At 36.4% G+C, this 20,834-nt stretch overlaps 1 protein-coding gene across 3 annotated transcripts in view; it reads left to right on the plus strand.

Moving 5' to 3' along the window:
• Positions 1-20,834, plus strand: part of PDE5A (phosphodiesterase 5A) — a 148,346-nt gene that overhangs the window by 65,117 nt on the left and 62,395 nt on the right. For all 3 annotated transcript variants that reach the window (XM_061419286.1, XM_061419288.1, XM_061419287.1), the window contains exons 5-9: positions 891-980; positions 3,725-3,862; positions 6,035-6,102; positions 14,736-14,844; positions 15,883-15,970. In XM_061419286.1, the coding sequence (XP_061275270.1) occupies positions 891-980; positions 3,725-3,862; positions 6,035-6,102; positions 14,736-14,844; positions 15,883-15,970 (493 nt within the window). The remainder of the gene's footprint in view (positions 1-890; positions 981-3,724; positions 3,863-6,034; positions 6,103-14,735; positions 14,845-15,882; positions 15,971-20,834) is intronic.

Raw genomic sequence — 20,834 nt, forward strand, 5'->3', positions numbered from 1 at the left:
GAGTAGGAACTTTTGGAAGACATTCCAATAAGACAGAGTTATTTTTGTCTCCTGCTGTAGGCTGTATTGACACTGGTGCTGGTCCCCATGCCTTAATTGCTTCGGAACATAGCAAGTACCTTTTTAAATGTGTAGTAGTCATCTAGTCTCCTATTCTCTTAATGACATCTGAGAATATTTGGTGGGAAACACTGTCCTAGATTGGCTGTTTATTCCATTATTTGTCGATAATCCATTCAGGTAAACCCCCCTTGAAAGATTGTCATTCTTAGTCTGTATCATCTCTTGGCAGAATAAATTCATGATTGTGAATAAAATATGCCACTTCTTTTAATCAGTAATTAGTATAACTGTGAACACATCACCTTGGTATAGTATCGTGAGGGTGATAGGCCCGTGTTTAAAAGAATATATTTAATATTTGCAATTTAGTATGGGACTGCGGTTGCCAGTATTCTCCTAACAAGTATGTGAGCTTTCAGTTTGCCCTGGTAATAAAGTACGGACTATTTTTATAGTCTTAGCTTTAATCCAAGTCTTAATATCATTTAGAGACTACACCAACTTTTGCATAAAGTGAATTTCAATATCAAATCATGTAAAGAGATCTCTGTCTCCTCTCTTTCTCCTTGCTTATTTTACAACTATTTCATGACATTAGGCAACTTTATTAACACTTGTCATCTACTGATTGTATCATTTAGCTAACACTTGATTTGCATCAGTTTCTAAATTTATGCAGAATAAACATCTACTGTGTTTATTTGATGCTGTTGGTTTTTTAATATTTATTTGAACTATAAATATTTTTGGATGTTGTTCCTGTTTCCAGCAATACAACAAGACAGGTTTATTGACAGTTCTTAACTTGGCTGTTGTCTGTTTTCTAGGACTTTGCTGCTTACTTGGCATTTTGTGGAATTGTTCTTCATAATGCTCAACTCTATGAGACTTCACTGCTGGAGAACAAGAGAAATCAGGCAAGTCTGATTATAAAGAGAGAGTATAGAAATTCTTTTTAAGAAAATGGTTAAATTTTTATATTATATATATATCATATAGATTCAGTTTCTAAATATTTTAACTGTTTCTACTGTTTGTTCTGATAGATATTTTTCCCATTTTGTATTTTTCTGTGAGCTATTGCTTTATCACTGTTAACAGGTAAAGATTTGCTTTTAACTTTACACCACCCTTTGTCATCATGGTACCAGTATTATGATGTCACTGTTTTAAGTTATTGAATAAATTGCACTTGTAATATTAAGGATTTAGTTCTTATTTTATCACTTAGAGATGTCATCTATTGATTCCCTGCTGTATAAGATAAGGATCTTAACATCCCTCATCTCTCCTTCCCAATTACTACTCCTTACCTCTGCTTTTCCTATCTAGACTTCTTCTTTTATGTTGTCCACACTGATAACATGTATACAGATGGTCTTCAATTTACACTGCTTATTTAGACTTACATTTTCAACTTTGTGATGGTGCAAAAGCTATTCACATTCAGTGGAAGCCATACTTCACACTTTGAATATTGCTCTTTTCCTGGGATAGTGACACATACTCATGATGCTGGGCAGCGGCAGTAGCCAAAGCTCACAGACACACCATCATGAGGGTAAGCAACTTCAAATCATTCTGTTTCCCACACAGCCATTCCAGTTTTCACTTTTAGTACAGTATTGAGTAAATTCATTAGATATTCAATACTTTAGTATAAAATAGGCTTTGTGTTAGATGATCATGCTCAGCCGTGGGCGAATGTAAGTGTTCTGAGCATGTTTAAGGTAGGCTGGACTAAGTTGTGATGTTCAGGTGGTTGGGTATATTAAACAGATTTTTGACTTGCAGTATTTTTAACTTACAATGGATTCATCAAGATGTGATTCCATCGTAAATTGAGGAAGAACTGTATTGTTCTACGACCATGATGAACTTTTCTAAAGCTTTGTCTGGATTAATTCCAAAGTTGCAATTTAAAATAAAGTATTTATAAGTACTGCGATATAAATATTGCTCATATTACCTTTGTTATATAATTTAGTTGTTCTTGTTGATTCTGAAATTTATTCCTTTTTCCTTGAACTGTTTGCACTGGTGTAGCCTCAAGTTATTGCTCTCCCCCCACAAACTCTCCATTATTTAGGCATTCTCTGGAGTTCTTCTTTTTTATGTAGAATCTCCAGATTGAGATTCTCTTTCTTTCTCCTTTCAAGCAAACCTGTTTCTCCTCATGCCTGCTGTGCAGGGTTCATGGTAGAACTTTCCCTCACTGTTTTCTTAGGAAGACTCCATTAGTTATCCACTGGATCCCAGAACTCCTTCTTTCTCAGTTTACTCCTTTGTTCTGTTGTAGCACATTCTTAATTAACTACTTGCAACAGGTATTGTGATGTGAGCACCTTACATGTATAAAAATATTTATTATAACATCCTGCCAGTGTGGCTGGGTATAAACTTCCGCATTGAAAAATGTTTCTCAGAATTTAAAGATAATGCTTTGTCTTCTGCCAGCATTGATATTGTTCTGATTCCTGGAGCTCTTTTTTTATCTATAAGCTTTTGGGATTATTTCTTTGTCATTGCTCTTGTAACTAAATTTCACAATATGATTCTTGTTTTTATTCATCATGCTTGTACCTGGTCATTCCTTTCAGTCTGGAGATGTAAGCCCTTAGGTTTTATGTATTTCTTTTTCATTATTTCTTTGATAATTCATCCCCCTACCCTTTAATTTCTCTTTTTAGAACTTGTGTTAATAAGACAGTGGACTTTCCATGGCTTTCAACTGCAGCATCTTCCTAACATCTCCCTGCTCCAGTCTCACCACTCATTAATCCAGTCTTCTTTTTATGAAAATGAGGTGATCTTGTCCCTTCTCTACTGCAATCCATCACAGTCCAAATGGCTTCAAAAGACGGGGCTTTTGGAATTCTTTCTCCATTTACCTCTGCAATATCATCTGCTTAGTTTTCCCCTTTACACTCTGTATTCTTAAAAAATTTGATCAAAACATACAATATGCCAATTTCTCTCAATGTAGTTCTTTTTGACTGTGATATTTTCCTTCCTAACTTCAATGACTCTTCTTCAATAACTATTCTAACTTCAATAATTATTCCTAACTGAATAATTCCTGCTCATCTTTCAGACCTCCCCTGGCATAGTATTGCTTCTGGTAAATCTTAAATAATAACCCTTTCTCTCCCCTCCATGCACAGGTAGTCCTGTGAGACTAGATGAAATTCTCTGGAGTTAAAGGAAAGAGAAATTATCAGGAAAAACATGAAAGGAACTCTGAAAATTTTGTTTATTTAGGAAAACATTTATTCTGTGAAAATGTTGGCAATGTTGGTAAATGTTGATCTCAGAAGTTTGGATCAACAAAAACAATATTGTGTTTTATGTATCAGACACTGTTCGATGTTAACTTATTTAGTCTTCACAACAGCCCCATAATTTTGGTACTGTTTTTCTCATTTTCAAGAAACTAGATCACAAAGCCTGCAGGAGGAGAAACCAGAATTAAAAACTCTTGGCTCTGACTTCAGAATCCGATCGTAACCACTGTACTAATTGTACTAACAATCAATAGGGAAGTTTTCTTTTTAAACTTGGTTTTAATTTGTTAGATTATATATAAACCACTTACAACCCATATAAGTCATTGTATTGCTTTAATAATTACTAAATCAGAGCTCTTAATTTTTTTGTCTAGGTGCTGCTTGACCTTGCTAGCTTAATTTTTGAAGAACAACAATCATTAGAAGTAATTCTAAAGAAAATAGCTGCCACTATTATCTCTTTCATGCAGGTGCAGAAATGCACCATTTTCATAGTGGATGAAGATTGCTCCGTGAGTACAGAGTATGACTTTTTTATTTTTAGAAAGACAGAAGCTTATGGTCCTTAAAGCACTGCTTTTAAACCTCATGTTGGCCTCAGAACTCCCTCTCAAGTCCAACTGAACATGGTTGTTCACGTAAAGCTGATTAAAGCATGCGTTGTTTGGTTGCAAGGGGGTAGAGGTGAGGTTGGAGGACGCCCCAGTGCACCCTCACCTTGTCGACCGTCCGCTGAGCAGTCACCACGGGAGTGTCCGCGTGCTGCTTTCATCAGGGCTGCACTACCCTGATGGAGAAGTGCAGCGTCGTGACAGTGTACAGGCCTTTTGTGCCCAGGAATAGTGGTGCCCTCTTGCTGTGAGCAGGTAAACCTGTTCTGCCTGTTTATTCTGAGTGGAATGGGATTGTGTGGAAATCATAAGGCTTGGCCCAATGGAGGCAGTGCTGTTAAAGGTACCTGTTAGTCCCAAATTCTTCCCACCAGGGAAAGTTGCTTAAGTATTCTAAGTGGTAGATTTCAAGCCATTGATTTTCATGTAAAGCAGTAAGATCTGTGTGGAAAGATGGCGTATTCTCATAGAGCGCTGCTTACTTACAGGTCAGCTGACCTTGCTGTGAGCATCAGCACCTTTGGCCTAAGGCCGTTTTCTTTTCTGCAGTTTCTTTTCCTTCTTAACTGATGAATCACTGCTTTTGGTATATTTCTTTTTGATGTAGTTGTTTGTTTTCTTTTTCCTTTAGACCCTTAGAACATGCTCTTTATTGGTGGGTTAGGAAAGAAAATAGGGATTCTTGCATAAAGTCAATTACAATCTGTACAGGATATTTGAATTGATTTTGGTGGGGGGAGTGGAGAAATGAGCTACAGTCCATAGGATTGCAAAGAGTCAGACATGACTGAAGTGACTTAGCATGCATGCATGGGGGGAGAAAAATAATAGTTTTTTCTATTATTTTATTGAAAAAAATTATTTTTTATAAATATAAATAAAATATATTTTAATTATAAAAAAGATTTTTAATACTTATATTTAAAATTTTTAATTATTTTATTAGATAGGACTGTGTGCTATAGCGTTATTTGAATCATTGTGTTTGTGTGTGTATAACTCTCATTAATAGGAAATCAAATGAGAATTCACTGTGCTGTAAGATAATCAGTATTCTCATGGAAATTATTTAAAATATTTTCACTCAGTTATAAATTCCTTAATATAGAGATAATTACAAGATTGTAGCTATCCTTCTGAAGTTCAGGTCTGAATTTAATGCAGTATGTCAGTTCACCATTTTTGCTCTGTGACTGCTCTTTGTCATTTAGTTTTTGAAAGTTATACACAAGGGCACTCCCTTTTTAGACCATTTAAATATCACTTTATTTAACATTCAACTTATCTTTCTACCGGTTAACAGCTATCATGGCAGCAACTGACTGGTATCAGAGTTGCTTTAAAGTATAGCTCAGCAGTATGCCCATTAATCTGTTTTGCTCACTTTTTAAAGACTTAATTTGTTGGGGGTAGCAATTAAGTGACTTGATGTTCATTTATACTGTGATTATTTTTTTATAAAAAACATTTCAACACATGAGCAAAAATCCAAATGTGAACAAGAAAAAAATGTTACTCATTTCTTCTGTTCCCACATTAAATGCATATCATGTTTTATTTGTTTCCTTCCAGTTTTTTATTCAGTTATAGTATGGGTGTAAATATGTATGCTGCTTTTCAACTTAACTTCAAAAGTACATCCCTTTGTTGCTAAAATCTTCATAATTTAATAATCTCATAAAATATTATTGAATTGTGTCTTTTAAAAAAAAAAAAGACCCAAGAATAGCAGTGAATATATGCATAAAGGCTAAAACTTGAGGATTTTGAATAAATATAGAGAAAATTTGAAGCTCACATGTTCATTAACAACTGGTAGAAAAGCAAAAACAAATAGTACTCAAATAAGTACTTTTGTAGGTCAGTATCAGCAACAATAGGAGCATGGTTCTTAGTAACGGGAAGTAGGTTTGAGAGTGTCATGAAGTACGTACTTGGGTCAGTTTTGTCTGAGAAAGTGAAAAAATACAAGAAGTGGTGTCTCAGTTCCACAGACTTGTATGTCTGTGTCTAGGTAGTTTTCAGTGTATTCTCAAACTTATTTCTCAGTATGTGTTGTTGCTCTGTTTCCAGGATTCTTTTTCTAGTGTGTTTCACATGGAGTGTGAGGAATTAGAAAAATCGTCAGATACTTTAACACGGTAAGGACTTATGGTCTATCTGTCATTTTCACATGTACATAATGCTGGTTACATAGCTATTTCACGATCTGTTTAAGACACAGAAGCTGCAGTTGCTTTTTTCCTCCTACAAGTAACTTCATTTGTGAAAAGACTTTACTATTTGACGTTATAGTTCCAGGTTTTTTCCACTGCAGTTGACCTGTTGGAGAATTCTTCCACAGAGTGAATAGTGTCACAATTAGTCTAGGCCTGGTACAGTGTTTTCTGTGAGCTGATTCATTCAAGACCCACAGACATATATTTCAGATATATTTTTGCTTTGTACTTTGGTCCCTCGGTGAAAATTTAATAGGCTTCTGAGTCTGTTCAGGTTTGGAAATAGCCCTGGGATTTAACTGACCCCAGAAGGGTGCCTGCAGTCTCCATCACACCAATACATGTATGCATGGCAAGAATCAGAAATCTGTTGTAGTTCATTTCTTTTTCATGTTCTTTGTAATTTTAAAATTTATATTCATTTTTTGTTGGCTGGTACACAGAAAAAATAGAAAGTCAAGGTTATATGTATCAAGGTTATAGACGTTACTGGCCCAATTTTATACGTGCTTTCTGAAGAACTTTAAAAAGGATTTAGAGTTAACTAACAAATGTTCTTTCTCATATTTTTGTACCCTTAGCAAATTACTGGTGGTGTTTGCTTAAGCAATTGGGTAATCCCAGGAATATAAGTCTGCCGGGGTCAAGCGTCAGGAATTCTTGGGCATAATGCCATTTGTATTTTTCATTATTTATTTCTTTCAATTATTTCACTCCCTAAAATAATTCATGTCAATTTATACTACCCCTTATTAGTGATATTATAATTAAAAGCCGCATATTATCATGGAAATAGAACATTATTTAACTTTACCATTGACGTTAAAGTTCCAGAGTTTTCACTCTACAGTTGACCTATCAGAGGATTATTTCATGTTGGTGAATGATGTCACAGTAATATCCTCAGGAACCAAGTCCCTTGGTGGTAGTTCTTTAAAAACAACCTCTGTGCAAATCTGTAGAACATTCTGTAAGATAACTGGCCTGAAGTGAAGTGAAGTGAAGTTGCTCAGTCACGTCCGACTCTTTGCGACCCCATGGACTGTAGCCTACCATGCTCCTCCGTCCATGGGATTTTCCAGGCAAGAGTACTGGAATGGGTTGCCATTTCCTTCTCCAGAGGATCTTCCCAACCCAGGGATCGAACCTGGGTCTCCTGCATTGTAAGCAGACACTTTACCATCTGAGCCACCAGGGGATAACTGGCCTAGTCTCTTCAAAAAGTCAACAGTCATTGGATAAAATGGAGGGAGGGGCTGTCCTTGGACATAACAGCCAAATGCAGTACATGAAACTTGATTAGATCCTACTGCTAAGTCACTTCAGTTGTGTCCGACTCTGTGCGACCCCATAGACGGCAGCCCACCAGGCTCCCCCGTCCCTGGGATTCTCCAGGCAAGAACACTGGAGTGGGTTGCCATTTCCTTCTCCAATGCATGAAAGTGAAAAGTGAAAGTGAAGTCGCTCAGTTGTGTCCGACCCTCAGCGACCCCATGGACTGCAGCCTACCAGGCTCCTCCGTCCATAGGATTTTCCAGGCAAGAGTACTGGAGTGGGGTGCCATTGCCTTCTCCGATTAGATCCTAGTTAAAAGCAAATAGCTGTCAAAGACATTTGTGAGGATAATTGAAAATCTGAATATGGACTGGATACTGGATATTGGTGTGGAATTATTGTTACCTTTTCTTTGGCATTACTAAGTGGTTAGTAGAAGAATGTTCTTATTTTTAGTAGATTCGTGCTGGTTTATGTAAGGATAAAGTGTTAGGATGTCTGCATCTTAGTTGAAAATAGTTCAGATGGGCCGGCTGGGGAGGGAGTAGGGTGTAGTAGGGTGGGTGGGTTATAAATTAGGAGGTTAGGACTAAGCCTATATACACTACTGAATATAAAACATAATCAACAAGGACCTCCTGTATAACATAGGGAACTATACTCAATATTTTGTAATAATCTATCAGGGAAAAGAATCTGAAAAAGGGAAAATATTCAGTTATGTATGTGTACACATGACATATATGTATTTTACACGTATATATACATATATAACATATATACATATATGTATATTGTGTTGTACACCAGAAGCTAACATGACATAGTAAATCAACTGTACTTCAATTAAAAAATTTTTTTCCTTCAATTAAAAAAAGATATTTTCAACAACAAAAAGAATATGGTTCAACCAAAAATAAAACAGTAAATATATCTAAATATAATAAAGCAAATATATCTAAATTTAGTATAAGTAAATGAATATATTTGCACATATGTAGATATAGCAAATGTGGTAAAATATTAAAAATTGTTGAATCTACGAGTAGGATATTTATTTTGCTTTCAGCTTTCTTATGTATTTCAAAAGTTCACCATAAAAAATTGGAAGAAAATGTTTGTAATAAAAAGATGGAAGTAAAATTAAAATCATCTTTGTAGGTCATATAAAGCCAAACTGTCTGAGCTTGCAGCTGCAAGAACAAAATGCTTGAGTGTGCAACCTGGTTTCGTCCCAACCTCCCTCGTTAGCACGGACCCCATGGACCAGTGTGGGGTCTGCAGGAGCTGTCTTCTGCCCTGTATGCCTTTCCTGTCTTCTTCTCTTCCCTTTCATGGCATTTCCTGTCCTTTTCTGTGCTCCCCATCAGGATGGAGAAACTGTTGACTCTACTGGTTTAAAGTTGTTACTTTGTTAAGTGATTGTATTTAAATCAAAACATTATATTAAGAGTATTATTTTACCAATATGATACAATGAAAGACCTTTGCTTCTATTAAAAGTATTTCAGGAAGCTGCAAAGGAGCAGATGTAACTTGGGGACAGATAGGGAATGGGTTTGACTTGCAGGGTACACCTGACCTAGGCTGTGACCGCTGACCTGGGTGTGCAGTGGGTACTCAGGGTACATAAACCATGGAATCTCTACCCCAGAGATGTTTCTGCTACCCTTGAATTTTTGTTTCATAAAATTATATCAGAATAGCTGACCTTTATTTCCCTTTTGGCATTGTTGGTCATGAACTGAACTTTATTTCCCATCTCCACATCTGTTCTTTCCTAAGCTTCTGTGTGTATATTTTCTGGCATTTTTAACATTGCTTTAGTGGATTTTGAATCCTTTTTGAATATGTGATAGTATGTACATGTCCTGGTGAATATGTATGTATCTTTCTTAAGTGCTGGTATTGGGCTGTACTGCCTAGGTCAGTTATGAAGTCTTATTCTTAGGAGGAACATTAATAGATACTATTTTTATTTTATGACACCATAACATTTTTGTTGCTTTTTATAATAAACATTTTAGAAAACTTTGAAACATTAAATATTTGATTATTTTACTTTTGGCTTGCATAAATAATGATTACTATGTAGACAAATATATATATATACATGTTTATTTATGAATTTATATGTATCCAGAGGAGAATAGGAAAATGAGTATGATATGCATATTAAATGTATAAAATGATGAGAATTCCCTAGCCATCTAGTGGTTAGGACTCTGTGCTTTCACTGCCGGGGCCTGGGTTTGATCTCTGCTTGGGGAACTACAAATGCGCAAGCTAAGAGGCACAGCCAAAACAGAAAAGAAAAATGTATAAAATGAGGAATTATCTATATTTACCTTTAAATGTATTTGTGTGGCAGCATATTTCTGTGTACTTTTATGTATTCACATTGGGATTTTTCTTATTAATTCAGGTAAGTCCTCTAATTCTGATAGTTGAACAAGCCCAGTGACTTGGTGTAATAGTGACCTCTACTGGTGAATATGCATTAAAATACTAAAATCTTACTATATATTTGATTTGTGCTACTGTATACTTGTTTTGTTTCTAATGAATGTCACATTCCCTCTCTGTAAAAGAAAATATATCTTTCCACTTTTAAAAAGTATTCCAAGACAGTCTTAGTGTAAAGATTTTTTTATAAAGGATAAATGTCAGTATGGTTACCTTAAAAGACTAATTTTACATGGACCATTTTAACTGATTCATTAACCGAGTTTACAGTAATGGAAATTATCTAACACCAGTGCCTTACATTAGCTAATAGTTAGCTTTTAATCTCATGATGCAGTACAAGACCTCATAGTGATGTATGTTTTTATTTTAATAAAAATTAGATATCAGGCTTCATTTTGTGAAAACTAAAATGGTGTTTAGTAACTAGCTTTGTAAAAGGACTAGCTGATACTGACCCTTGGCTAGCAGATTCTTTATTACATTTCTGAAATTTCTTATTGATAGAATTTAGGCCTTTCCAGTTTTCATTATTAAACAAACACTTTGTCAATGCAAACCTCTTTCATGAGATGAAATGCTTGGCAGTTTGATGATGTTAGCAATAAGCAAATCATTCTTTTTAGGCAATTACGTGTCAGTGGAAAAGTATGGCTCACTTAGTACTCTTCTAACCAACCATCTGATTAACTTTTAAAAGATAAAATAATTTATTGAAGACAGTTTTGAAATGTTAAGTATACAAATAAAGAATAGTGAAGGTGAACATTATACATAATTGTTAGAATTGTATTATCGATGGGATCAAACACAGTAAGCTCTTGGGGTTTGTAGAAATTGAGGAGTGAAGGTCATCTCCAGATGATAGGAGGTTTCAGAGTTTTCTGTGCTTCAATTCAGAGAGCCACCTAATTAGAAGGAAAAGTGAATGTGATGTTATACCATTTCTGTAAGTTTGTAATTTTAAGAAATAGATGTTTTAGTGCTATAATTCCAAATTAGTTAATTTCATGTTAATTGTGTGCTGTGCTTAGTCTAAAGTCAGTTGTAACCAGCTCTTTGCAACCCTATGGACTGTAGCCCGCCAGGCTCCTCTGTCCATGGGATTCTCCCAGCAAGAATACTGGAGTGGGCGCCATGCCCTCCTCCAGGGGATCTTCCTGATCCAGGGATCCAGCCCAGGTCTCCCGCATTGCAGGTGGATTCTTCACTGTCTGAGCCACCAGGCGAGCCCCGTGTTAATTTTAAATGCATATTTTATCACATAATGACAAACACATGGAATTAATCCTTTAAGCTCATGTTCTTGGAATATATATACTACTTGTTAATTATAATTACATTGGGAAACATATTTAAATGCAGGAACACCTACTATTTGTAAAATAGTAAAAAGATTTGTACTCCTTTAAAAAATGGTAGACACAGAGTATGAGAGTGTAGACTCTGACATCGGACTGCTTAAGTATTTGGGTTCATCTGGCTCCCTCTATTGAAATCATGATAATAACAAAAGTCATATGTCGTTATCATCATCATCATCATTGTAAAAGACGTTTGGACAAAGGAATCCTTTTCCAGTGTACTCCTTTCTCTTTGTAGATGCTTTTTCATTTTTCTTATCTTTACTGTAGCATCTTTTATTTTCCTGAGACTTCTGTTTTCTATGAAATATTTATTGTTTTAAAACAGTTTTGTTAACCAAAATCCTTCACTTATCTCATAACCTTTTCTTGGGATTCTCCCCAGGTAATTATGTACAAAGTATTAGGAAGCCAGGCGTATCCTAGGTCTAATGTCTCTAACATTTTTCATACCTTCTCAGATTATCAGTCTAGGCTCAGAAGTGTTCAGTCTGAAATTCATCTATTCCTCTGTTACCACGGTCGTTTCCCTTTCTTTCTTTTTCCGTTGTATATAGTACTGGACATAAGTTCATTACCTGACTTGGCCAGTTACACTTAACCTAAAGTGTACATCAAAGAACTGAAAGTCACTCAGTCGTGTCTGACTCATTGCGACCCCATGGACTATAGAGTCCATGGAATTCTCCAGGCCAGAATACTGCAGTGGGTAGCCATTCTCTTCTCCAGGGGATATTCCCAACCCGGGGATTGAACCCAGGTCTCGATCTGGGTTCTCAAACCCAGAAGAAGAGAATGGCTACCCACTCCAATATTCTGGCCATATCAGAGGAAGGAAAGACAAAAATATCTTGGCCAGGAATGAGGCCACAACTTCAAGAGTCTTTGTGGTATCACTAGTGATCAAGAACACCATTTGAAACCACTGTCCTAGAAGCAGTTTGCACAGGCTGAGTGAGAAGGAAGATAGGAAAAGATTGGAAACTTGAGAACTCAGAGCAAGTGGACAGTTTTCCTGAGACACCACTTAATTTTGAAATGTTTCCGTCTATTCAGTTCAGGCAGTTCAGTTGCTCAGTCGTGTCTGACCCTTTGCTACCCCATGGACTGCAGCGCACGAGGCTTCCCTGTCCTTCACCAACTCCTTAAGCCTGTTCAAGCTCATGTCAATCGAGTTGGTGAAACCATCCAACCATCTTATCCTGTCATCCCCTTCTCCTCCTGCCTTCAATCTTTCCCAGCATCGAATGAGTCTTTTCAAATGAGTCAGTTCTTTGCATCAGGTGGCCAAAGTATTGAAGTTTCGTCTTCATCATCAGTCCTTCCAATGAATATTCAGAACTGATTTCCTTTAGGATGGACTGGTTGGATCTCCTTGCAGTCCAAGGTACTCTCAAGAGTACCTTGAGTACTTCTCCAACACCACAGTTCAAAAGCATCAATTCTTCAGCACTCAGCGTTCTTTATAGTCCAACTCTCTCATCCATACATGACTATTGGAAAAACCATATCTTTGACCAGATGGACCTTTGTTGGCCAAGTAATGTCTCTGCTTTTTAATATTCTGTCTAGTTGGTCATAGCTTTTCTTCCAAGGAGGAAGCATCTTTTAATTTCATGGCTGCAGTCATCATCTGCAGTGATTTTGGAGCCCAAGAAAATAAAGTCAGCCACTGTTTCCACTGCTTCCCCATCTATTTGCCATGAAGTGATGGGACTGGATGCCATGATCTTAGTTTTCTGAATGTTGAGCTTTAAGCTAACTTTTTCACTCTTCTCTTTCACTTTCATCAACAGGCTCTTTAGTTCTTCTTCGCTTCTGCCATAAGGGTGGTGTCATCTGCATATCTGAGGTTATTGATATTTTTCCTGGCAATCTTGATTCCAGCTTGTGCTTCTTCCAGCCCAGCATTTCTCATGATGTACTCTGCATATAAGTTAAATAATCAGGGTGACAGTAAACAGCCTTGATGTACTCCTTTCCCTATTTGGAACCAGTCTGTTGTTCCGTGTCCAGTTCTAACTGTTGCTTCTTGACCTGCATACAGGTTTCTCAGGAGGCAGGTCAGGTGGTCTACTATTCCCATCTCTTTTTTAGTTTGTTGTGATCCACACAGTCAAAGGCTTTGGCGTAGTCAGTAAAGCAGAAGTAGATGTTTTTCTGGAACTCTCTTGCTTTTCCAATGATCCAGAGGATGTTGACAATTTGATCTCTGGTTCCTCTGCCTTTTCTAAATCCAGCTTGAACATCTGAAAGTTCATGGTTCACATGAAGCACGGCTTGGAGAATTTTGAGCATTCCTTTGCTAGCGTGTGCGATGAGTATAATTGTGCGGTAGTTTGAGCATTCTTTGGCATTTCCTTTCTTTGGGATTGGAATGAAAACTGACCTTTTCCAGTCCTGTGGCTGCTGCAGATTTTTTCAAACTTGCTGGCATATTGAGTGCAGCACTTTCACAGCGTCATCTTTTAGGATTTGAAATGGCTCAACTGGAATTCCATCACCTCCGCTATTGTTTGTAGTGATGCTCCCTAAGGCCCACTTGACTTCACATTCCAGGATGTCTGGCTCTAGGCTCTAGGTAACCATCGTGGTTATCTGGGTCAGTAAGATATTTTTTGTATAGTTCTTCCCACTACTAGGCTTTCCTATTTCTTCAGTTAGTGATCTTACAGTTACTGTAGGCACATCCTTTCAGAAATTTACGGAGTAAATTTGCATAACCTGACCGTCTTTGCCAAGTTTATTCCCATCACCAGGGAGTGTAGGAAGTTTCCTAATGAAAAGGCATATTCTATTCTGTTTTCCCAACTCTGGTACTGGCATTATACTTACAAGCCCTCTGACATCAGGTTAACAGGTTCTACCTGTTAAGCAAGAAACTGGAAAAAGAGTTGGGAAAATATTGTAAGCTCAAAAGCATTGTTTTTCATTTAAATACATGTCTTAAAGCACCTCAAAGCAGAAAAATGAAGAGAGAAAAACTTAATAAAATTCTAGACCTGCCCGATTTTTCTCTTGTCTAAAATGTGTAAAAGATTATTCTCTTGGTATGAGTAGACAAATAAGGAAATAAAAACAGACACTCGACTGTAGACATTCTATTATCTGATGAGAAAATAAGACATAGAGGAAAATTCATATGGATTTCACATTAAATGGCACAAAAATCAACATGACCGTTAACAGTGGTAATATTACTTCATGACATTTTAAACTTATTTTCGATAGCTGAAAAGTTGTGAGCCTTTGTTTTTTCAAAAAATTTCAATTATAGTAACTACTGAAGTTGTGCATCATCGAATATGTTTAAAGCTTCATTTTCTAATTAAGCTGTACACTTTGCTCCATAATTTCAGACTGCTATGTTTCTCTCATAACCATCTATGTGCCTGTTTTGCCTGCGTGTTTTCACTGCATGGAAAGAACTCACCTCTGTTCTTTCCACAGGGAACGTGATGCAAACAGAATCAATTACATGTATGCTCAGTATGTCAAAAATACCATGGAACCACTTAATATCCCAGACGTCAGTAAGGACAAAAGATTTCCCTGGACAGTAAGTAACCTGGTTCTAGACTTGGAGCTTGACGGCTGTTTTCCTATCGGACCTGCTCTGTACTAGTTACTCTTAACCGAAGGACGGGCTCCAGAATTGACTCTTTGGAAATGATCTGTGCTTGTCCCGATCTGAGGAAGGGAAATAAAACAGCTCAGAACATCTGTTCAGAGGTGGTCAGCAATACCTACGTATTTTTCTCTGTACTTTTTGTCAGTTTTTTAAAAATGTATTAATGAAATATCATTAACTTTGAGGTAGTTTTACTGTTACCTACTTAATATCAATTGACACTCTTTAGATAGTATTGCTAGAGTTCCCGAGTTTGTCTTCAAATATTAAGTTCCATATGGCTTGAGTGTCTGTAACTGGTCATGTACCACACTGAAAAGCTTGTGAAAAAGCAATGAGTATTTGTTTTTCTTGATAGCACACCTACAAGGGTCAGTTTCTCAGACATTGGAAACTTTAGGTTCTAGTATGTTCTCTCATCTGACTTAAGAAATGCATTGCAGTTGGAGGCAGCTGCCTTGACTTTGTTATTTGCATATCTAGGAGACCTTTTTAGGACTGTAGCAATATGGACAATAGAAACAGTGGTAAAACTAAAGAAAGAGACATTTGTAACATGTAGAATCCTTGGTGGTGTAAAGATTCTGATTTCTACCCTTCTTATTAAGTTACTTGAGACATCTACTACACAGGGATAGTTGGAACTCAGTAAATATTTTGCTTAGTACTACTGTAAGCTGCTTAAACTTTAAAATGGAAAATAAAAGAAATATAGGTAAATAAAATGGAAAATAAGAAAAAAATTAAACATAGGATATTTATTATTTTTAGTAAAGACTGTTTTTTATTGCATTTATATGAACTTCATTATAATTTGTGCATTTTTTACACTCTGATGTTATCTCCAGCTATTAAAAGATAAGCATATTAATAACTTCATATGTCCAGTATGGTTTGTATAGCATCTAATGGGCAGACAATCTGTTCATAGTATTTAGCTGTTTTGCTTTTCGTTTCTTTGTTTAGAATGAAAACATGGGAAATATAAACCAGCAGTGCATTAGAAGTTTGCTTTGTACACCTATAAAAAATGGAAAGAAGAACAAAGTGATAGGTAAAGCCTTTTCATTGACCTCCACTCTGCACTTACTAAAGAAAAACATATATTCCTAGAAACTTCTTTCCAGTGTAAATTTAAGGACTAAAATATGGAAAAAAGATGAAAATTGGAATGATAAAAGAATTTTGAAATAATTTTACCTTGGTAAATGTCGACAAACATTTGTTAAATATCTTGTTAAATATGATATACTTTTGTAATTATAATCCTGTTTCAACAGAGGTTTTGTTTAAAAATGACATGTTGAAAGTTAGTAGACTGAGGGATATCAAATTGATAATGTATATTGTTTTAAAGCCTCACATCTTAGTTTATGATTTTTCTTTTTTTGAATATGTGGTTTAGATTGTAGATTGTATTCATTGAATACTCCATGTTTTCGGCACCCGGGATAAATCAGTGAATAAGTCAAAATCCCTGCCTCAGGGAGTTTACATGCTTATATAAAGTTTAGTAAAACATGTCTACTGCGGGAATGGTGGAAGAAGGCATTCTCAGAAAAATGAGATGATGTTTCCCGTTACTGACATATTTGTTTCTTGGCACTGCAGGTTATATTAAGAGTTGAAAAGAAAATTTATATGCCAATTATGGCTTCCTTGGTGGTTCAGATGGTGAAGAATCCACCTGCAATGCAGGAGACCCAGGTTCAATCCTTGGGTCAAGAAGATCCCCTGGAAAAGGGAATGGCAACCCATTCCAGTATTCTTGCTTGGAGAATGCCATGGACAGAGGAGCCTGGCGGGCTCCGGTCCGTAGGGTTACAAAGAGTTGGACACAACTGAGTGACTAACACATGCGTGATTGATGCTGTAAAAATAGCATGAACTGTTAAATATTCCCCCTAGAAATTGAAATAAAGGTTAAAACTTTTAAATAAAAACCCTAATGGTGCAAAACTTAGCTGTATAAATTTACCTTAAAAAATCTGATTAGTTTCCAGGTTGAAAATCAGTTTCCAGAAGAAAAATTTCTGGTTAGTTCCAAGATTTGACTGTAATTTTATTAAAGAGTATCAGTCAGAAAGGTGGGGGAGGGAGGTATTGTTTATGAAAGTGGGGAGTGGGGAGACCAGTACTAAAATTGCCTCTCCAGTTCTGTCCAGTAGTCTGGGAACTTTGGCCCTTTCGTGGAGATGGGTGTGGAAGGCTGTGTCAGTGTACAGGCTGTTCTGACCACTTGACAAGACCAGCACGTGGGTGGCCATGCATGCAGCAGGTGGTCCTGGCACTTCCCAGTGACTCCAGTTCTCCTCCTGGTGTGCATCCTTGCTTTGAGACAGATACACCGACTTACACCTTGAAACAGCCCACCAATCTGACTTCCCTTGTTCTGATTATTTACTTTCCAAGATACATTAACTCATGTGAGGAGAATGCCTTCTTCCTAGCCTCACAAATGCAAGGCTCACTTTGCCTGTTGTTCCTTTTCGTAGATCAGTCCCCTGGACTTGAGGTCGTGGGCTGAGTTACAGGTGCACTACTCGCATTCCTGAGGCAGATCCAGTTCTTGTTGGTACCCATTTCTTGATACTATTCTGGTTTTATAAATCAGTCTCTGAGCTGAGGTACTGTTCTGCACCCCAGAGAGCAGGAGGTGTCCTCGGCGTGGTAATCTGCTTTGCGAGCCTCTGGGGCTGGGCTCACTGGTAAATTGCCTCATCAGCCTCTTGGAAGACAGCCTGGTGACTCCCTGAAGGCTGTTCATCACTTGCACGCCTCTCAGTTCTCAGAGAAAAAAGGAGAAGCTAGTGAACTCATGGATTAGCTCTTTTCAAGAGTATCACTGATCAGATCCCTAACAGAGACCAAAAAACCGACCGAGGTGCCCTACGATATGACACTGAGTAAATGTTTAGTTAAAAGTTTATATCCTAGGGAGTTAGGTGCAAACTACATTGCAGATGTTATGCTTTTTGATAGAAGTGCAGAGCTTACAACAAGCTGCCTTGACCTTTGAAAACGTGAAATGAATTCCAGAAGTGATGCACCATTTATTAATACTAATATGTTTTGGTGAGAAGGAGGGTAGAGTGGCAGCTGGCCACATTAAGTCATGTCTTCACTTTTTCTCAGCAGCATCTCTTTGGAATAATTGGGAATGGGGAGTGGCTGGAGGAAGTTATAATCAGGCTTTTTCATCACTTTACACAAGTGATAAATAAGAGTCATTTGAGGAAGCACAGAGATCCCTGGATAGGAATAGGACTCAGGATATCCACGTGGTTCCACTCTCCGTTTAACCTTGTAAACAGTTATGGGCACCTTATACAACTAAGTCACACCCTTCAGATCCCTTCAGAATCCACCTTCTATGGTCCTGTCACTGTTCCAGACAAGTGAACAAGAAATGAACAGTACCAGCTAAAGTAATCAGACTTCTGTCTGCATATATTTTGTGTCATTCTTATTTGATAACAAGAGTCAAAAGTAAGCAAATGTTGTTTTGGAGAAGGAAAAATTCCCTACCAATTAGAAGAAAGAAAAATACCCTAGTGAGATTTCTGGTGGGGGTTCAAGGTAATTCCAATAGGGAAAATTTTCAATGTTCCCCACTGTTCTGTAAGTGGGGACAGAGTTCTGTAAGTGTGACAAAACAGAGAATTTGAATTCTCAAGTGAACTTTATATTCACAGATGTACCATGGAAAATAGCATGGTTGTAATAATTTTTCTTATATGTCACAGACCAGATTTTGCTATTATGTAATTCTAATACATAATCCCTACAGAGTTACATGCGGAAAGACAGATGGGCCCATGTGTTTTTTGTAATCTTTCTTTCCTTCCTTTTTTTCCATTACTGACAATTAGATGAAATTGTAGACATTAGAGGAGTGCAGGGCCTGTTGTATCATTAATGTTTGCTCAGTGGTCTGGCTGATACAGAATGTTTCCACGACTTTGTTTCCAACACTATTAAGAAGCTCCTTTCCTCATGAAGCATTCATTTATTTTAACCAATTATTTCCCCTATTTATTAGATTACATTTGTCTTTTTCTTATATTTACCAGAAATACTCATGCCTATTTTCCATGTCAGTTTCAGGGCATGTTTTGAAGAAATCAGTTCCATTCCCATCCAAAAGGAAAAGTTGTTGAGAACATTTCCACTTTAGATAACTTACATTTATGTCTCTTCTTTTAGTGAAAAAGTGATGCAAGTCATAGTTACACCCATGTTATTTGACACAGTGAAGTATGAGAGACAAGTATGTATTTCTTACTGAATGTATTTTCTAAACTCATACTGTCAATTCTTTGCTCATCTATGTGTGGCAATATGATTCCAAGGCATAAGTAAATGCTGTAAAATTATCTAAGTTTAAATTCGACTTCTACTTAATTTTCTTTTTCATATTAAATTATATCATTTGGCAATCTATTCAGTTGTTTGTAAAAAGATTTGCTAGGGTTTTCCTAACGCAAACGTAATTACATTGTGCAGCGTCATACGTGGTACATGTTGCCTGTGTTGCTTACGGGATCCAGTTTTTCCCAGTTAGAGAACTGTAAATTGTGTTTAATGATAAGAAGCACCGGAAAATAATGCCGTAGAGACAGTAATAATTGGAAGAAAATGAGAGAGAAAAAATAAAACTAGTGCATTATATCTTTAAATTATAAAAGTGAAAATCTACAGAATGAAAATAAACATAAGGATTATAGTTTCAAGAATTGATTGAAGAAATAGAAAAATAAGAGAAACTTCATAGTAGCCCTGGAAAACAGAGCTTACCTTTATTGGACGACCAACATTGAGGAATTTCTAGAAGATACTAATATGAAGTATATACTGTTTATAAGAACACGCTGTACACAAAATGGGCAAAATTTGAATAGAGATAACAATATTAGTATCAGAGAGGGTAGATTTTAAGATAAAAGAGCATAATGTACAGAATCACTTTGCATCGAATAAGTTAAATTCACAGAGGGAAGTGTAATTGTCATAAATGCCTCTAATAAGGTAAATAACATCATTGATATATAAAAGTCAAAGCTATTAAAAATACAAAGAGAAGTGGACAAAACGGTAGTCATAGTGAGAGTCTTTAATACATTTTTCATAAAATGCTAAATAGGAAAAAAGGAAACATTAGAATTGATTAATATAAAAAATGAAATGATTCAATTGGCATACATTTACTTTTATATGTCATAATTTAAAAACAAATTCCTTTCACATATCCATAAGAAATTTACAAATACACACATACAACATAAACTTAGTCATTTCTGGAAAGTAGAATTGAAAACTACTGTCATGGATCACAGGGCATTAAAACTAGAAATGCATAATAAAAGGATAAATTAGAAGGGAAAAGCTCACTTAGGAAATGAAAACATTCTCCCAAATGTCAAAGAAGAAATCAAAAGTCAAAATGAAAGTATAGCATTTCAGAAAATTAGTGGTCACCTCAATTTAATATAAAAATGCAAGGTATAAGGTCAAAAATGTACTCAGAGATGTAGAGTTTTAAATATTTTGCTATTTTCATTGGGAAATAATAAACTAAAGAGCTGCTTGATGAAAGTGAAAGAGGAGAGTGAAAAAGATAGCCTAAAGCTCAACATTCAGAAAACGAAGATCATGGCATCTGGTCCCATCACTTCATGGGAAATAGATGGGGAAACAGTGGAAACAGTGTCAGACTTTATTTTTCTGGGCTCCAAAATCACTGCAGATGGTGACTGCAGCCATGAAATTAAAAGACACTTACTCCTTGGAAGGAAAGTTATGACCAACCTAGACAGCTTATTAAAAAGCAGAGACATTACTTTGCCAACAAATGTCTGTCTAGTCAAAGCTATGGTTTTTCCAGTGGTCATGTATGGATGTGAGAGTTGGACTATAAA

Source organism: Bos javanicus, chromosome 6 (assembly GCF_032452875.1).
Source record: "Bos javanicus breed banteng chromosome 6, ARS-OSU_banteng_1.0, whole genome shotgun sequence".
Classification (NCBI taxonomy): Eukaryota; Metazoa; Chordata; class Mammalia; order Artiodactyla; family Bovidae; genus Bos; species Bos javanicus.